The 17897-nt window shown below is 41.9% G+C and overlaps 2 protein-coding genes and 2 non-coding genes across 8 annotated transcripts; 1 reads left to right on the top strand and 3 right to left on the bottom strand.

Moving 5' to 3' along the window:
- Positions 1 to 120: 120 nt before the first annotated feature.
- On the bottom strand, positions 121 to 5477 carry thap12b (THAP domain containing 12b). 2 transcript variants are annotated; one of them, XM_047335448.1, is made up of 5 exons: positions 5349 to 5477; positions 3473 to 3593; positions 3260 to 3367; positions 3115 to 3151; positions 121 to 3002 (listed from the first exon to the last, which is right to left on the bottom strand). In XM_047335448.1, exons 2-5 carry the CDS (start codon positions 3485 to 3487, stop codon positions 1105 to 1107), a joined length of 2058 nt encoding a protein of 685 aa, XP_047191404.1. In that variant the 5' UTR covers positions 3488 to 3593; positions 5349 to 5477; the 3' UTR covers positions 121 to 1104. The 2 variants fall into 2 exon arrangements, with proteins under 2 accessions (XP_047191404.1, XP_035478036.1); XM_035622143.2 differs by lacking the exon at positions 5349 to 5477 and adding an exon at positions 4276 to 5048.
- On the top strand, positions 5391 to 5462 carry trnap-agg. The gene has a single exon. It is a non-coding gene; the product is annotated as a tRNA-Pro (tRNA).
- Positions 5478 to 5710: 233 nt separating the features above from the next.
- Positions 5711 to 5782, bottom strand: trnap-cgg. Its single transcript has one exon. It is a non-coding gene; the product is annotated as a tRNA-Pro (tRNA).
- A 174-nt stretch (positions 5783 to 5956) lies between these two features.
- Positions 5957 to 17586, bottom strand: dyrk1ab (dual-specificity tyrosine-(Y)-phosphorylation regulated kinase 1A, b). Of its 4 annotated transcripts, XM_035622144.2 has the most exons (12): positions 16756 to 17586; positions 14863 to 14931; positions 13121 to 13317; positions 12817 to 12909; positions 12473 to 12661; positions 12090 to 12237; positions 11705 to 11991; positions 11404 to 11550; positions 10855 to 10995; positions 10423 to 10726; positions 10061 to 10185; positions 5957 to 9616 (listed from the first exon to the last, which is right to left on the bottom strand). In XM_035622144.2, exons 2-12 carry the CDS (start codon positions 14870 to 14872, stop codon positions 9029 to 9031), a joined length of 2229 nt encoding a protein of 742 aa, XP_035478037.1. In that variant the 5' UTR covers positions 14873 to 14931; positions 16756 to 17586; the 3' UTR covers positions 5957 to 9028. The 4 variants fall into 4 exon arrangements, with proteins under 4 accessions (XP_035478037.1, XP_035478041.1, XP_035478040.1 ...); XM_035622148.2 differs by lacking the exon at positions 14863 to 14931 and having other exon boundaries at positions 16746 to 17586; XM_035622147.2 differs by lacking the exon at positions 14863 to 14931.
- Positions 17587 to 17897: the final 311 nt, after the last annotated feature.

Here is a 17897-nt window from a genome sequence, read left to right as displayed (position 1 = left end):
AAATATATATATATACACACACACACAGAGTCAAAGGTTTACAAATGTTCATAGAAAAACAATGTTTGTTTATTTTCCGTTTTAAGATGGTCAATTGACTCAAAATATAAATTTGCACGCAACTGAATAAAAGGAGAGAAATTACCAATGATTATTCTCAAATAAATGAGGATAAAAATCAGACTTGCATTTTAATTTTCTTCTGTAAAAGGATTTTATTAAACAAACTGAAAATAGACTTGATTATGTTTTTTAAAAAAGGGACAGTGTAATGAATATTTTAGGAGACAGAAAAAATAAAACTACCTTACCACAAACAATTATAACAAAAACATATCAATGCCATATCCAGAGTTGTCATATCTCCTGCAGTGTATTCTTATTTTAAAACAGTACATGGTGAGGCAAAAATATCACTATCACATACCAGGTTGGTATTTTGAGCTGTTTCAATGGGGATACTACATCATTTAAACTCTGAACACACTGGCCTCTATAACTATCCAATGAATAGAAGCTTCCTGTTGGTATTCGTCCTGGGATACTGCTGATATTGGTGTGACTGCTCCCTCTTGTGCTCCTGCTGCCTCACAGTCACCTGAAGGAAATCGCTCCTGTGGATTAGCAGGGCGACGTGTTCATCATGTGGTTTGATTTAAAAGCTAAATGTATATGAGCTAAAAAAATATTTCCTTAGCATCACCGCATTATTAAAGTCTAAATGGCCTGACAAAGAGCCGGAACTTTGAATATTTACAGATCATACGTTTGACAGTACATTTCATTTCTGTAGGTCTTATGTTGTGGCAATATTTGTTGAGTCTCCATGAGGTAAAGAGAATTTGTTTTCTTACAATACCAGATGAGGCTGTGATGTACAAATAAGAACTAAAAGGTTTTCTTTGAAACCTCAGAGACTGAATGGACATAGCATACATTATCTCTTCACATCTGCATTTAAATCATTAATACAAATATTCAAGTGTAAATGCAGGAAAACGCACACCGGCAACCAGATCAGGATGTTTTTATGACCGACAGCATTTCTGTTCCACTCATTTCTGTCCCAGAACAGTTATTTAAAGCTCAGTTTCTGTGTCATGATCATTTCACCACAGCATCTTCTTCAGCTGCCTCCTCAGCTTCAGCATCGTCCTCTGGGTAGAGTCTGCAATATTTATCTACCATGACGTCCAAGTCGTGTTTGACGTGAGTGTTAATGTTGAGCATGGCGAGACTTTTGTTCCACTGCTTGGCAGGCGTGCCGGCAAGATAAGCCTGCAGCCGTTCACTTGCAGTGTCACTTTTGTTTTCTTCCAGTTTCAGCACAGGTAAGGTGGAGAGCACCTTGAGGAAGGAGTTCACGTTGGGAAAGAACTTGACATCCGGAAGCTGCAGGGTTTCGTGGATGGTGGTGGGCAGGCGAACCTCTTTGCCCCGGTGCTTCCACTTGATTCTCCAGCAGTGAAGCTCTGCGGGAAGCGTGTCTGGGTTGGGGAGGTCGTTACGGTAAACATCTGCGTAGTTCTCCTCGGTGGTGTTGAACTTCATTTGGCCCATGACAGCCGGGACCAGCGACAGGCACTTCAGAGCTTTGAGGTTGGTCTCAGAGAACATGTCCTCCACCTCCTGCATGATGCCACGGATAACAGGGATCGTCACATACTCCTTAAAATAGGCCTCTGCTTGGATTTCGTCCACATCTGCCACACGCTGTTTCCGAAGGAACAGCCTCGGGACCTTGACAGGAATCTCCATGACATTGGCCAAACTCACCGCCTCCTCATACCAGAATTCATGATAGACGTCAATGTTGTCATTGACCTCATTTAGTGAATGCAGGACGGCAGTGAGACTGTTGGCAGCGAAGAACACGTCCAGTGTTTCCCTTTGGAGATTCCTCCCAAAGGCTCTGGTAAACGTGAGAACATTCTTCAAGATGACGATGGTGACAATGATCTCAAAGTCAGACAGAATTTCTGTGATTGAGTACGCCTCCGCTGTGACAGCGTCAGTGAACTGTCCATCGCCATTGTCCCAAATGCTGTCCATGCACAGCAGCAGGGGCGGCAGCAGATCCAGCAGCACATCGAAGACGCTGTGCTGCTCCATCCACCCTGAGACACAAGCTTGCTTTAGCACAGTAACCTTCTCTTCATTTTTCTGGTAGTGAGAAGAGACGCCGGCATCCAGCTCCTCCTGAGTGAGGGGCGTTCTGAAGAAAGCACCAATCCTCCTCAGAGTCTCCATGACAACCTGGACATTAGGAAAAGGCAGACTGTTGGCCAGGTGAATGTTCAGCGCCATATGGGAGCAAGGCATGTTCAATGCCAGGGGGTACTTCTCCATCAGTAACACTGCCACAGCTTTCATCTTGGTGGTGGAGCTCCCAGTGGCCTTGTGGGCCTGACCACGGCAGTCCTCCATGCTAAGGCCCCAACGGTCCGTGAGCTGCGCCTCCAGTCTCTCCACCAGCGATGACTCGTCACCATCAAACAGCACAAAGTCTAAAAACTCCTCTCGAAGGACGTTCTGCTGATTCACGAAGCGCAGAAACAGAGGAAGGTGTCGCTCGCTGGAAAATTCGACAAGGTCCCCGGTCACTAGGGAGAAGAAGCGACTCTCTCTCACCTCCATTAGCATCTCTTCCCTCACCGTGTTCTCACAGACGTCCAGGAGCTGGCTCTGCTGCGTCGCAGAGAGGTATTCTGTGTTCACAGCTGTCGCCTCAAACCGCTTCTTCAAAGCGGCGTCTCCCACATTCATGCGGTAATCTAGAAGGGCCTGGAAGTTGTTGGACTTATGTACGGCTTCAGATGCTTTGTCCGCCACTAATGGGATACACTGTTTTCCAAGCATGACCACAACCTCAAACATGGACCTCAGGTATTCGCGAAGCTCTTTCTCCTCGGTGGACAGCTGAGGTTCATCCTCATTGGTGCTTGTGCTGTCTTCGGCTGCTGCATCTTTTTTGGAAACAAGCTGTTCAATAGAGGATGCCACTGGGTGGAGACACACAAAAACAACAGTGATGTCATGGAAATGAATACAACATAAAATGAACATGCAGTTATTATACACGAATGACCAAATATACATTTCAAATTTACTCACATCTCCTTTCTTTGATCTTTCTTATATCTTCTTCAGTCTGCAATTAAAAACTGTTGTTAATTCACCACAATCAAACAACTAAAATCATCAAACTATCAAGCTTAAGATTGGAAGGTGACATACAGTTAACAAATATTTGTCTTACAAGTTCTTTAATCCGCTTGCGATGTCTGGTATGAGGATTTTTTAGATGACTTGTCAGATCGAATATAGTTGGAATGGCTGTATCCTTCAACACGGTCCTATAGGGGCTCTGAAATACATCAAAATAACATGATAAGACACTTTTGGGGAAAATACATTTTTGGGGAAAAAACTGCTACCAGACTGATTGTCCAGGAGTGTGTCAGATACTTACAGTTTTGCAAACCATAGCTGGATCGAAGTGTTTGGCACATAATCTATAGTGCTTGTTCAACTGGTCCGACGTCTTTGCCTCCAGATCTGCTCTGCGGCAGTTCTCTACCCAGATTCGACATCTACAAAAAGAAAAGAAAGAAAACTTATACAAACTATGTTCATGTGATATTTGAAAAACAGTCAAAGATATGAGTATGTTCATATATGTGACAGACCTACACACACACAAACACACATATTTAAATAGATGTCCATTACTCCACAGAGAAATTTCCAATTTAGTCAAAATAGGTTAAATTGAAGCTGTAGTCTAGTAGGTGATTATTCAATCAACGGAAAATGTATTAATTGGCAACATTCACATATCAATATCTAAGTGGCAACAGATTGACCCTTCTGAAGTGAGATGATTCAGTGCTTCTTCTTCGGTCATATCTACTGAATATTTTGGGATTTTGGACTGTTGTAAAAAAACAATCTCCATACAACATCTCGAGCCTCTGGAAATGATAGTGGCCAACTTTAACTATTATTGACAACATTACATGCACAAAGCGAAATATCGATAATGAAAACAAGTCGTAGCTTGCTGCCCCGTCGTGTTGGACATCAGGTGCGGGGACGTTGAGAACGATCTCAACAACATAAAACACTAATGTATTTTAGTTGTGCTTTGATTTTGTGCACAACTTCTCAGCCATTGTAGAAACTGTAAACTGACTGAGAAACCACACTGGTTACTGGTGGTTACGTGAGTACATCAGTTGGTCAACGTGGGTGTCTTTGAATAATGTGCCTTACCTCTCTGGGTCCCGCGGAAAGCGAAAAAAAGCCAGATCGGACTGTGTACTCTTCCTCGTACAGTTCGGGGCCGCGCAAAAATTCGGCATGCTGCGGGCTAGGTGGTTAGCTTAGCCGACTTAGCCGAGTATTGTCATCTGCTCGCTTTGGCGCCTTCGTCTATGAACTCGTGTGAACACCGGTGTATTAATTCAACACTGACAGACAATTATCACTCGCTACACTCAAATGATGTCCCGTAAGTTTAAAAAAAAAACGATCACGGCGCAGACTATGTTCACGACACATTCACAACGGTTGGATTTATAGTTGTTCGTTAGACAGGATGATATCCCGCCTACAGGCCACCTGATTGGACGATACCCAAACTCGGAGGCATGACGATTGGTCAATCGTGCTTCGCGTACTACTTTGATCAACCAACAGCCAGCCATTTTGTTCTTCGTTTAAAATAAGTAGAGTAGAGGCAAGCTCTCCTAGTTGCACGGCTGCCACCCACTGGCCAAGTTACCTTAAGACAGGAGACGTGAGCTAGCTAGCTAACAGGCTTACACTGTTTGATTGTCGATACTAGATCGTAGACGATAACCCGTTTGTTTTGGTTATTTGACCAAACATATATGAGTAAAATAGATGAATAAATAAAGTCATTAGTAATCGGTAGGGATTACTCGACGTGTCAGCACCAGGTCCTCACGCTGAAGTCATTAACAGGAAAGTGAACATTTCCCGTCCACACCACATCAGACATAGCCGGAAAAGTATTAATGCGTTGAGAGAATTGTGAAATCTGCTTCAGATTAAGTCAGAGACACTACATACCGTGTAAACTCAGCTCCAGGTTGAGCACCGGTGTACACCGCTTGATCACAACGATAAGCGATGCAAGAAAAATGAAGAATCGACCGCTTTCATAATGTCATTTGTGTTTCCTTTAAAATGTCGAATCCTAAACTAGCTCCGCAGCTGCGACTCCGGGTCACTGTCAGCTGCACCCCGATAAATAAAAGTAGGTAACTGGGTATGTGTACACATCAGTAAATATACTAGAGAAGACATCACGCAATACCTACTGTTGTTAACCTGAAGACACTCGGCGTCTTCACGGCGTATGCGGCTCGTTGGTCTAGGGGTATGATTCTCGCTTAGGGTGCGAGAGGTCCCGGGTTCAAATCCCGGACGAGCCCTCGGAGTGCTTTTTTTTCCTGATTCGTCCGCTGTGGTAGAATAATGTATGGACTAATAGTTAATAACACAAAGACAGTAACTTTTTGTCTGGCCTGCGCACTGGGACAAGGACAACAACAGAAGACACGACTGGATGACCAGCAGCAGTAATACTCAATTGTCACCATGTCTTTCCCTAGTTACTCTGTAGTACTTTTGCGTATCCATGTACGAAAGTATTTGTACTCTATGTTCGAATAAAAGTACAGGGCTCGTCCGGGATTTGAACCCGGGACCTCTCGCACCCGAAGCGAGAATCATACCCCTAGACCAACGAGCCAGGCCAGTTACATGCAGGTTCGCCTTTTTTATTAAACTTTACCCAACAACTCGTTCTTGGTTTCCAGATGTTTCTGTCGAGGTGACACGTTTTTGCGAATTGCGTATGGTTATATGACGAGGTTGAAGAGTGGACGCTGCAGTTATAAGAGAACAAAAAAGACACACAGAGCAATTCAATTAACTTCTTTTTATATATCATACATAAGACTGTCTTAATATAATACAAAGGGCATTGTCATAAACACAGCAAAGTCTTGACTAGATCTTACAATCTGTGGATACATGGACTTATCCTTTCCCCCATGCTGTTCAATTCTATAGTGCATGTTGCATGTACAAAAAAAGTGAAAAAATGTGGAATCAAATAACAAAAAAGGATAAATCCAAATTAAATAAGAGGATTTCAACTTCTGTTGGGTGTTCAGATATGTCAACAAGTATACGTGTTTGTGTATAACCCACAAACTGAACAGGCTTATGAAAGATGGAACCTTTTTTTTTCAACCATGTGCTTCTCATATAACCAAAAAGTAAGGTTTGTGATGTACATGCACTTACAATATACCCTGTGAAAATTATTAAGGTTTGAAGATCTAGCTTTCCCTGTTTGATTCAAACCCTACCACATAGTGTTGTCCTGATGTAGTCAAGTACCTTTGCCAAAAGGCAAGGTTTTGCCACTAAGAAAACAGGAGTTCCTGCCCACTGAATGGTCACCAAATTGACAAACATAATCAACATACCAGCAGGAGCAAGGTAGTGAGTTCTATACTTCCTTTATTAAAAAAATATAAATATATACATAAATTCTATTTCAACTATTAAAAAGGGGCTGCATTTCATGACAACTGCTCTAAATAAGAGGTCAATCAGCATGATCTGAAATAGGCGCACACTTACGAGTCACTGCAGTCAATTTTTTTTTCTTTTTCAGTCTTTATTTTTGGAATGTTTAGTACCAGTATGAGTGCCAGTAATAAAACCACTGGCCATTTCTAAATGTCTCAAATTCTGCGGGGTATGAAAAATGATTGCAAATTTGCAATTAACCTTGACATCCAGATAAAACCCCAATCTCAATATAGGTAGCTTTACATTTTGTTTGTGGAAATACCAAGCATGATTTCTTACGATGGTTTCTCCTTTAAAATGACAACAGCAATACCTGTGGCCTGCCCTTAATTTGAAAGGTGGTTGTGGGCAGGTTTCTCTGTCTAATTTCAAAGCTGATAAAATGAGCAACAGAAGAAAGAAAGCACTTCAAACTCCCTGATATAAAAAAAAATCTGGATATTGACTGTAATGTTTTGAGGACATGCATGTCTGCCCAGGCAAAGCATGTGATTGTGGGCTGATGGACACCCTTTCCCTTTGAGTAGGACAACAATCATGGGGATCTGCCCTACCAAATCAGAACAATGCCATTTAACACAAACTGATTTGCCACAATTACCTTTACCCTGCCAAGACAATGATATTAAGTCTTACTTCATGGCAGAAACTAGCCAAGTTGACCAAATGATGTATGAAAGGCAGCAAAACCCTTTGAAATAGTATGATGGGGCAAAAGAAAAACGACAACACAGAAATAGAACGCATTAGTCTCCTTTTTTTCTTTTTTTTTTCTTTTTTAAACCATCAGCTTCTATCTTGCTACTCCGGAGCCTGCAGAGTAACTACCAAATTCTATTACATACCAAAGTTTTAAAAGACTCCCAAAATAATCTACCAATTAATATGGAAACAGTTTTGGTAAAACATTGCAAACAAATCTGGCCAGAATACACAATAGCCAACGGTCTCAACAACGGTCTCCAGTTTTGCTAAAGTAAAATATTGCAGCTGTTTGTATTGACGTTAAAATAAGATCTTGATAAACTTTGCGTCAAAGTGGTGAACTGCTACATTATTGGTTACAGACACCTATATGCTATAAAACAACTGCTTTGGTATAAAAACATATCCAAAGGGAAAATAAATTCTTGTAAAATTCACAGCATAATTTGAGGAGAAAAAAGGCAGTCACTTAACTCATTTTTTTCTTCAGTTTCCATGTTTTGGATGGAGAGACTTGTGCAGGTGGTTCTGATGAGGAACTACATGCAAAAGGGGAAAATAACAAAACATAAAAGGGTAGACTCTGGAATAGATAGTTCTTTCCACTGCAAAATCCTTAACCAGTGAATAAGATTTTCAAGGAAGTAATGTTTAGGAGGTTGTTGTGTACAATAAGACCCTGTTATGTGGGGCCCTGCTGAAGAAGTAATCTTTGTCGAGAAAGGCCTCAAATTACCATTCTTATTTACCCTTTCTAAGTTGTTTTAATTTCCTTAAAGAATTAAGGGCTGTCTAGAGAGAAAAATAGAGAAAAGCCATCTTAATTCAAATGATAATGTCCAGCTCCATCCCATTCCATTCCATGTCCATGAGTCATAAGGCCAAAGGGTTATCTAGAACCAGCCACTGACTGTCTTCCTTTCACTGGGCTGGATCCTTTCGTCTCCCGTGCCCATCGCTGCTCTCGTCTGTGCCGGGCCCAGTTGCAGCTTGCAGGACAACGGGGCCTCTAGGCCTGAGGGGTGGTGCCTCCCTCTCCTTTGACCCGGTTGGTGTCAGTATCCACCTGAGGGGTCTCCTCTCCACCCGGCCAGCACAGGCTATGGGGACTCCACTGCTATGTGCTTCCCTTCGACAGAGTTACACAATACCGACCAACAACAAGAAATATCACCGCAAACACTTCCCCTCATTGTCAAGCTACAGGATTTACAAGCAGCTTTTATGTGAAATTTTCACTTAAAAGGGCAAAATAATTAAGAACCAGTGGAACAGTAATGTCAGGCAGTCCACGTTTTGAACCGAAAGAGGACGCCAAGCATTTCATCACCAACAGCTACCTGCAAAACAGCTTCAAACTTTGCTCTGAAATGCTCCTTAGAAGATTTTGCCACAAAATACCATATGGTGATTACTTGGTGGTTACATGAAACTGGTGAAATGGTAAGAAGGATGTCTCAATCTCACTATGGTTATTCCGCAGTATTATTTTGTGCCTAATGATTGCAAAAGAAAAATTGATGAAAATTACATATATACTTTTTAACAAAGATTTTTCTCTGTAGTAGCGGTTCAGTGATATCTCCCTTCTGACGTGAGCAGCTTTTGTTCTCAACACACCTTGTAGTAAAAAACACCACCTTAAAAATGACGCACAGGGGGAACACACAGCCAAATGTCAGTGCAGTCACGAGCTGGCCATAGAACTCTGCTGCACACACACTCCAGTCATTGGAGACTCCTCCCGGTCCATGCCCTGCCTCATGCCCAGGTGGCCTTCCGCTAGGTAGTGGGCAGGCCCTGTGTTCGTGCCCATGGAGAATGCAGGGTGCGCTGCCATGCCAGTCTCCTGCCGTGGGTTCGAGAAGGCACCTAGCCCCATACTCAGCCCACCATTCTGACCAAAGTCAAGGGCTCCGGTGGGCAAATGGCGGAGCTGATAGGCCTGGTTGCCATGGTTCCCAGTGGAAGAGGACGATGTAGAGGAAGAGGAGGCAGAGGAAGACAGGGAGGTCATGGACAGATGGCCATGAACCACTTCCATGGAGTCCTGTGTTGAGGAGCTGTGTGTTGGGGAGGTGTAGTGGCGAGGGCGTGGCCGTGTAGCCATCATCGGCCCGTGGTGGTGATGAGCGTGTGAGTGGGGATGCAGGGCCTTAGGGTGCTGAGGGGGAACATGGAAGGTGGTTTCCTGGACTGGGTGTGTCTCTCCAGTGACTGACTCTGGTCCAACGCCACCTCCCCACACCAGCGGGGGTGGGTAAGGCTGTCTTGCCTGTCAACAATAAGGAAATAACAAGAGTCAGTTATAGAATGTAGCTGATTAACAAAAAATAAAAAAAATTAAACATAATAATGCTTACTTGTTATGATATGTTACCATGTAACATTGTTAATTAATTTTTATTATAATTAATGAAGTAAAGGTTAACAAGCTGAGAATCATGTCAGCCTTAGGAAGCATGAACATTGTTGTCAATGTTACTCTCCCTAAACTGAGACACCATCACAGTTTTCGAATTGTACGTTTTTCCTGTCTTTTATTAGAATCAGCCTATCAACTGTAAATCAAGCTATTCTAAACCATTTGTTTATTGGTCAAATTTATAATCATCATTAGATTTCTTCTGAAAAGACTTTCAAACGGTTTAAAATATCAGAGGAAGCAGCACCAGTTAGTTTAAGGTCACCTTCAGATCCCTCCAGCTAACATACTGACCTGTGGGCAGAGGCTGTCACCATCGATGGCAGGCATGGCCGTGCCGAAGTGTCCTCCACTGTGCAAGTGGTGATGGGTTGGGTCTGATCTTGCTCTGCCACTGGTGCTTGTCCCAGATGATCCTCCTTATTAAACAAGGTGTTACAAGTTCAGCCTCAAAAACACCACATAGAACATGACGAAATGCTTCAACAACATCCACGTGTTATAAATACGTTTCACAGTGAAAATAGATTCTAATAGTTTTGATGTTGTTCTTTTTGGTTATTAATTTGAGTCAACATCCCTTAACTGAAAAGTGTTTCACTGCTTAAAATTTGAGGACATTGGAACAGCTGCCTGTAGTTTAAGTTGCGAGTTACCTGAACTAGAGGAGGTGCTGGAGGTGGTTCCTGAAGACTGGGATTGCTCCAATGCGGGGCTTGTAGACACGCTGCTGCTTGTATTGGTCCCCTCATCCGCAGTCTTCTTGAAGAAGCTGTGCTGCAGGGCATAGTAGGGCTGGATGCGGCTCTTAGGGTCATAGTCCAACATCCGGAGGATCAGGTCCTTGAACTTCAAGTAGTCAGCAACAGCATGGCCAGACTCCCCTGCCCGCCGGCCACCTGGACCCCCTGTCTCCACACCCAGGATGGAGTGGAGCTTCCGTGAGGCTGGAGGCTTATACTGTTTAAGGGTATACACAGATTAAGAGATTTAGACATCCGAGACATCTCCATTTTATGACAGTCTACTTTGGTTTTAACGACAGTCACAAAGCAATAATTTTGTTCAGAGATGAAGTTTGGCCTCACCCTTTTGCCATCTTTGGTCTTCTTAACACTCCATGTACCATCCGAAAGCTTCTCAAAGAACTTCCTGGCTTTTGGGGCTAGGTCCATTATGTGATTAGGTGGAATACCAAGAACCTCGACTATTTTGTTCATCTGGTCCACCTGTGGAAAATGTTATTAATCAAGTTACTTCTTCCTGCTGGCAGAGACATGTATCAGACCGATTTGCTAAAATTGACATTGTATATCTGAAAATATATATGAAAGACAACTTCACCAAACAGTTACATACACACAGTAAGTAAAGTTCAGCATCCTCAATCATTATCCTAAAATAACTCAACTGTCGAAACATTTAGGCTCAGACGAGTGGCCGCTGCTGAAGACAACAATTTCAAGGCTTGACAAATGTGAGTTGTGGGATGTTTAAACCTCATTTCCCAATCTTTGAGGCCTTCATGATATTATTTGTAAGATAGAAAACAATTCCTATTGTCCATTTATAGGTTCAATTCAAAAGCACGACACAGAATAAATCCATTTCTTTTGTAATATTTCAGTTCCTTTTACCTCATTGGCTCCGCTGAAGAGGGGTTCTCCAGTGTGCATCTCTACTAAGATGCAACCCAAGGACCACATGTCAATGGCCAGGTCATAGGGCATTCCCAGCAGCACCTCTGGGGAACGGTAGAAGCGACTCTGGATATATTGGTATATCTACAAACCAAAAACAGTCAGTCTCATTATTAATTTAGAAACTCTGAATTACCCATTAATTACAGCTAATGTTTAGAAACAACACCACACACATCTCAGTGACATGCTTGCATAAATTCATTTTTTGCTGATAAGGAAAACTGCAGCTAGATACCCTTTGTCCCAGTTGGCATGAGCTGCCAAAGTCCACTATTTTGATGGCACTCCGCTTGGGGTTGCAGAGGAGGATGTTCTCAGGCTTCAGGTCACAGTGGATGATGCTGAGCTCAGGCGTGGCCAGGAAGAGCAGCGCCGTGCATAGCTGCTGGGCAAACTTCCGAGTGAGGTTGAGTGAGACGCCGCGGAAGTTGGTATTTCGGAGCAGGTCATACAGGTTATATGAAAGCATCTCAAACACGAGACAGAGGTGGTTCCGAAACATGAAGTGACGCTTTAGGTGAACTGCAGAAAACCAAATTGTGCCCATGTTAGTCAGATACAGGAAAAACCTTTTAATTTCCTTATATGTCTTGTCAAACACAACTTCAAGGGCGAATTACCGATGTAGTATTTCATCTCGGTATCATGTTTGTTCATGAGCTCTAGCAGGCGCACTTCAATCTGGGCTTGATTGAGGAAAGCTTTCTTGTTCTTGATGATCTTAATGGCAACCCATTCCTGCTCTGCACGGTCATATGCTTTGACAACCTAAAAGATACAAAAAGAGCAAATTTTTTGTTGACAAAATTTCTATTCAAATTGTTGACTACGAATATCAACAGTTAATGCACATGAATCATCAAATATCACGGTTATTATAAAAGACAAAAATAAAACCCATCCTGTGTTTAAAAATGTCAAAAAAATGTACTGTCATATGTACTCAAACCAAGTGTTTGTATCTGTGTGTGTGTGTGTGTGTGTATAATTTAGAATTAAGTACCTGTCCAAACGATCCCTTTCCTATCAAGGAATCAATCTCATAGCGGTCCATCCACTTCTCCCCATTCTTGACGATGTAGTCATAGTTATCATCGTCATATCCATCATTAAAGACTTTCCTCTCTTTTTTGTGACTGGAGTCTTCACCCTGACCCTGTTGGTGCCGTCGCTTCTTTTTTGCATAATACACCTATAAATTAACAAGACAATACATTGAATGATCACATACAAATATATACTAGTTTAAATTTTCAACACTTTACAGCTTCTTTTTATTCTTACAATATTTTTTTTTTTAAAAGAAGATTATAAAGATAGATGTACTTAGAGCAAAACAAAACTAACCTCATTGATGTGTTTGTATGTTTTGATAAGGTCAATGGAGAGCTTCCTCAGGGGAGCTGAAGTTGGGTCACGAAAGCACTGGGGCATGTGCCTCTGAAGTGTCAAAAGGGAGAATCAAAACATTTAACAAACAAACCATAAGCACCGTTCCTTTTTTGTAATAGGCCTTTGTTAAATCTCATAAGAAATATGTTAAATTTAATAAAGCATTTTTAGCTATATTAAATTGTGGGTAGCAATTCTTCTTAAAACTGACTAAAGTATAGAGAAATCCAAGGGCTAGGGTAGGGTACGGTAAGTGTACCTGATTGGCAGTGAGCTGTGGTGTCTGGTCGCTGTACGGTAAGACCGTAACAGATTGGTCAGTGCTTGGCTGGTGGCGGTCACTGTACTGCTGGTGCGTATGGGGCATTGGAGCAGCCATCTGAAGACCAGCAGTGTGTAAAGAAAAAGAGGGCGCAAGCCGGACGGACGAAGGTTTGCATGCTGAAGTCTCTCCTCCTAGAAGACATTAACACTCTTATGAATTGCATACTTAGTTCAACAGTATATGTCACACAACACACACACAAAGAAGGAAAAGGGCTAATAATCCTGATCTTAAAAAGCTGTATTTCCTTTTCCACATAAGAGATTTTGGCCCCAAAATAAAGCAGGAAAAGAAATGCGCTACTTAATATATAGGTTTGAAGTAAATCGGCATTATTCATTCCTTAATCTAACCAGTGAGGATTTTCTTAACACAAAAATGTCTTAATTTACCCATTGAAAAGACAATATATGCAAAAATTAAAATCGTGCATTTCTTGTATTTAAATGTATGTTCAAATGATCAAGCTCATTCTTTAAAACCTAAATGAACATGAACAAAGGATATTGAAAATAAGAGAAATGTCAGGCTAATACAGTGTCTTTTGTTAAATCTGTTAAGTCATAAAAATGCATCAAAAGATAAGCACAAAATAAAATATAGCAGTAATATATCAACCTTTGTGAGGAAAAAGGAGCAAAACAGCAGGTTTAACAGTGGAAAGGGGTGAAAAGAAAGCATCTCCACACTGTACAGTGAATCATCCTTCATTTTAAGCCAGAAGGAATCAAAAAATTATTAAATAGCATGTTCAGCTATCAGCATCTCTCACCAGACAACACAATTCACCAGTGCTACACAGTAACCACTATTCAGAATCCCAGCAACAGCACCTAATTAGCATAGCCTATCACCACAGAGATACAGCGTGATTTGGCAAGCCCATCAATGCACAGACCAATCACAACGCAGTATGCAAATAGCCTACTTTTGTTGCCAGGGCAGAGCTGCTCCCATTTTCCAATGAGAAAACAAGAAATAAACAAGAAATAAAATTGAACTTTGGCACACTTAGACGCTGCTTTCAACACAAGACCCTGACAGCAAAATAGCTGCACAGCCCAAAACCTGCACTCCATCTGAGAGCGTTAGAAAGCTGACCCAGCTTTGGAAAAGGAAAAAATACATCCACTGACAGAAATACGAGAAACTGTAAGATGATAGAGCAGAAGCAAAGGCTGTGTTTCAAGAAACTAAACGTTTAATATTATATATCACACAGACACATATATATATATATATACACACACACACATAGATAGATATATATATATGTATTATTTTTCTTTGTTAATATAATTTTATAAATAATTTTCTTTATAATACCTAATGTTGCAAGGATTGACAGCTATACTTGTTTTTAATACACATCAGGCACTAAAATGAAAAGATTGACTTGTCATGATGACTAGTGACTATTTTAATGCTTGTTCAGTTTAGAACTGCAAACTATGTCAAACCAATTTTAATCACTGAGCTCTGTCATCAGATAAAAAGTTAAACTAAAGGAAATATTTAATACTTAATATACTTTAATAAATTATTTTGTCTTTCCCCCACTTCAGATGAGGAAAAATTTGTGGGTTCGGATGCCAAATTTAAAATAGCAAAATACAGAGAGAGATTAAGTTCTAAGGTGAACCGCTTCTGACCAAAGGGTTAATATAGCAGCTAACCTGGATGCATGTCTCCTGTAAAATTTCATATCATCCTGGGAAGAGAGTCCAGCAGCAAACCACAACCCACTACAAAGAACAAAATCAGATCATTATTATTGTGCATCTTTTGTGGGTTTAACTTCACAGTGGTTAAACTTTAGTTGAGAAGGAGGGACAGGGGATCTCTCAAGAACAGAGGACGCCCCCAAAACTTTAAGTTGTGTACCTGGGTAAATGTATGAACTCTTGGGTAATTAAAAAATAAAGTTAAGATTGATGAAAGGTAAGCTGATTGTGGATCAATAATGAAAGGGATGAATCCCCAGGCAATGAACTTCTCAGAACACAAAAGATCTCCTGTGAAACCAATAGGATAAATAGTTAACTCAGGAGAGGAACAGACTACATGACAATTTAAATATGTTTGTGAACTTAATAGGACTGTATCTCCTGTCAGCATGTGCATTTTCTATATATCTTCAAAATCATAATTGACTTTAAGACTTGAAATATCCTAGTAGAGGCCAGTCCAACTGGCCTCTACAGTAAACTGAAATCATTGTACAAGATTAGGAAAATTGTTAAAGAGCTAAAAAGTTTTGGTTTGAGTATTTTAATAAGACTACCTAGGACCACACCAAGATGACTGTAGGGAAAATCTGACACCTTAAAAATCATTAACCTTACTAAGAAGATTCAAGATGAATTTGACCACAAGCCATTTTCCAAGTGAACTTGTGGCTCTTTACCATCCACGAAAACGTCAGATTATTCTTAATTTTCAGTACTGACACATGAACAGTTCCTTTCCAGGCTCTGCTCATCATGGCATCAACGGGCCTATTTGGGTGTAAATATAACGACAGCTAGCTTGCTATTGGTAGCTATATCAAATCATAGGTGCTGGCTGAAGATCCCTGCAACAAGCCTGTGTCATCTCCTCACGCCCAAACGATTAGATCCTTCCCAAAGCGGAATCAAATCGAACAGATCCAACACAATTAAAAGCCCAACGGCCGCGGATAAAGACGGAGCCCGAGTGGCTCTGTACTTACAGTTGGGGCAGATATCGTCATGGTTGGAATTTACAAAGCATATTTAGTGTTGGTCTGCGTCCCCGCTTGCTACATGACGTTCGCATCCGATTCCTTGTGTAAATCACAATCGCGTCCAGGCTCGCGTCTCCGTTAGCAGTCCAATGTTAACTAGCTAACGCTGTCGTCGGTAACGTTCACCCTGAAAACTGCGGGACAAGCGAGCACATCTCTCACCAATCCAGCGTTAACGTTAGCTAGTGACGCTGTGTGCGGCCAGCGGGTCGCGGGGCCCATCCAGCTGGTTCGTCAACAAGTCAACGTTAACCATTAGCCGAATTAGCTACCAGGCAGTAGCCAGGTTAGCTAGGTGAACTTCCTCACTATATAACTCTAAAACCCAAGCTTCGCCTATGATATGAATACATCCCGACGTCGCGTTGACGGCCACTCGAATGGGGCTGTTAGCTAACACGACAACACTCGCCTCAATCGTACAATGACACTGTCTAATATCGCAGAGTTAACGTTAGCGGGGATATTAACGCCGTGCCAGCATGACTCTCCGTCAAAACCCACACCACCCGTCGCACCCTCTGGTGCACAGACCAGGTGGAAAGCTGTGCCCGACTAACATTAAAATCAGTTCGTTGACCTACTGACTGGGAGCGAACGTTACCGCAGGCTTCGTTTGAGTCGGCACCGCCACAAAACGTTAGCTAGCCGCCATACCGTAAGCTACCGTTCTCAACTTCGGTGTCGCGTCCATCACGGTTAACCATTCACGTAACATTCAATATACATCTGCGAAAGCGTTCGCGCGAAATGTTAAGCAAACAAAGACCGGCGTCAAATATAACAGCTTACAGTTGCTCACCTCTGATGGCACGATCTTCATTTAAAGTCCAATAACCTGTATGATGAGGAAACTTATCCAGCTTGAGCTTCTCCCCTCCCTGCACGGTTAGCGAGTAATGTTAACGTTAAGTCCAGTCCCCGTCCTCTGACCGGCAGACTCAAACGATTCACCGGCCAGATTCTATGCGTTTTTCATGTTCCCAGCTTTGATGAATAACATCGGCGATCAAAGCAACTTTGACCAACGTAACTATCAGCTGTTGACTAGCACCATGCTAACGTTAACTAGCACGCATATCTTATGAGCTAACCTTAGCGAACTGGCTAGCTAGTTGACAAAATGAATGCAGCTAACGTTAGCTACCTGTCCTGGCTAGCTGTAGCTCAAGCTAACAATTTTAGCTAGCGCTAAATAAACGTTATACCAAAATCAGATTTTACGTTGTCTATGCAAATTTAGCGTCCGCCACTTCGATAAATACGACAACGCGGTCGAATAGAGAGTATCGTTAACATGAAACAGAAACCGTGTCCTCTGATAATTTTGGTAAGGAATTTTGTGTCAATTTTCACAAAATGGCGCGCGGTCCAAACCTGCGCAGTGAACCGGCCCGGTGGACCAGGAGACACGGACAACTGAGTTAGTGCGGCGCCGCCTAATTATTTCAACTATGTTAAAACGTCTGCCTCTTGATCTTCTTAATCCGATCCACTAGACGCATTTCGATGCCCAAAAACGTCAAATATATATCCACTGACAGCATTATTCCGGCGGGAAGGGAGAACATTTGAAAAGACTGAGCTGGGAAAAAAACCCTCCTGACAAAATGGCGATGCTCTTGCTTGTTGCCATGGCAACTGTCAATCAAAAAATGAAGTGCCCGGATGTACCAATGACGAATAAAATCTAACTGGCCAGAGTTATAGGACAACACGCAGCTCCAGCGGTGTCCCTCTCTCCTCGGTGTCCCTCCTTTTCCCTTTCTTCTTTTAACCCTGTTTGTAACTGATCTGTAACCCAGGTTTTTTACATGTTTACGATTAGAAACTACCGCTGCCTTTTATAACTGCAACGTTGTGCATAATTACTTTCAAAGTGAGCTGGTGTGTTCTCCTGTTCTTTTAATTTTTTTCCGTGTTGTCAGTGGTGGAAGAAGTATT

The sequence above is a fragment of the Scophthalmus maximus genome, chromosome 11, assembly GCF_022379125.1.
Source record: "Scophthalmus maximus strain ysfricsl-2021 chromosome 11, ASM2237912v1, whole genome shotgun sequence".
Classification (NCBI taxonomy): Eukaryota; Metazoa; Chordata; class Actinopteri; order Pleuronectiformes; family Scophthalmidae; genus Scophthalmus; species Scophthalmus maximus.
Note: the sequence above shows the minus strand (reverse complement) of the source record. Positions and strands in the feature narration are given on the sequence as shown.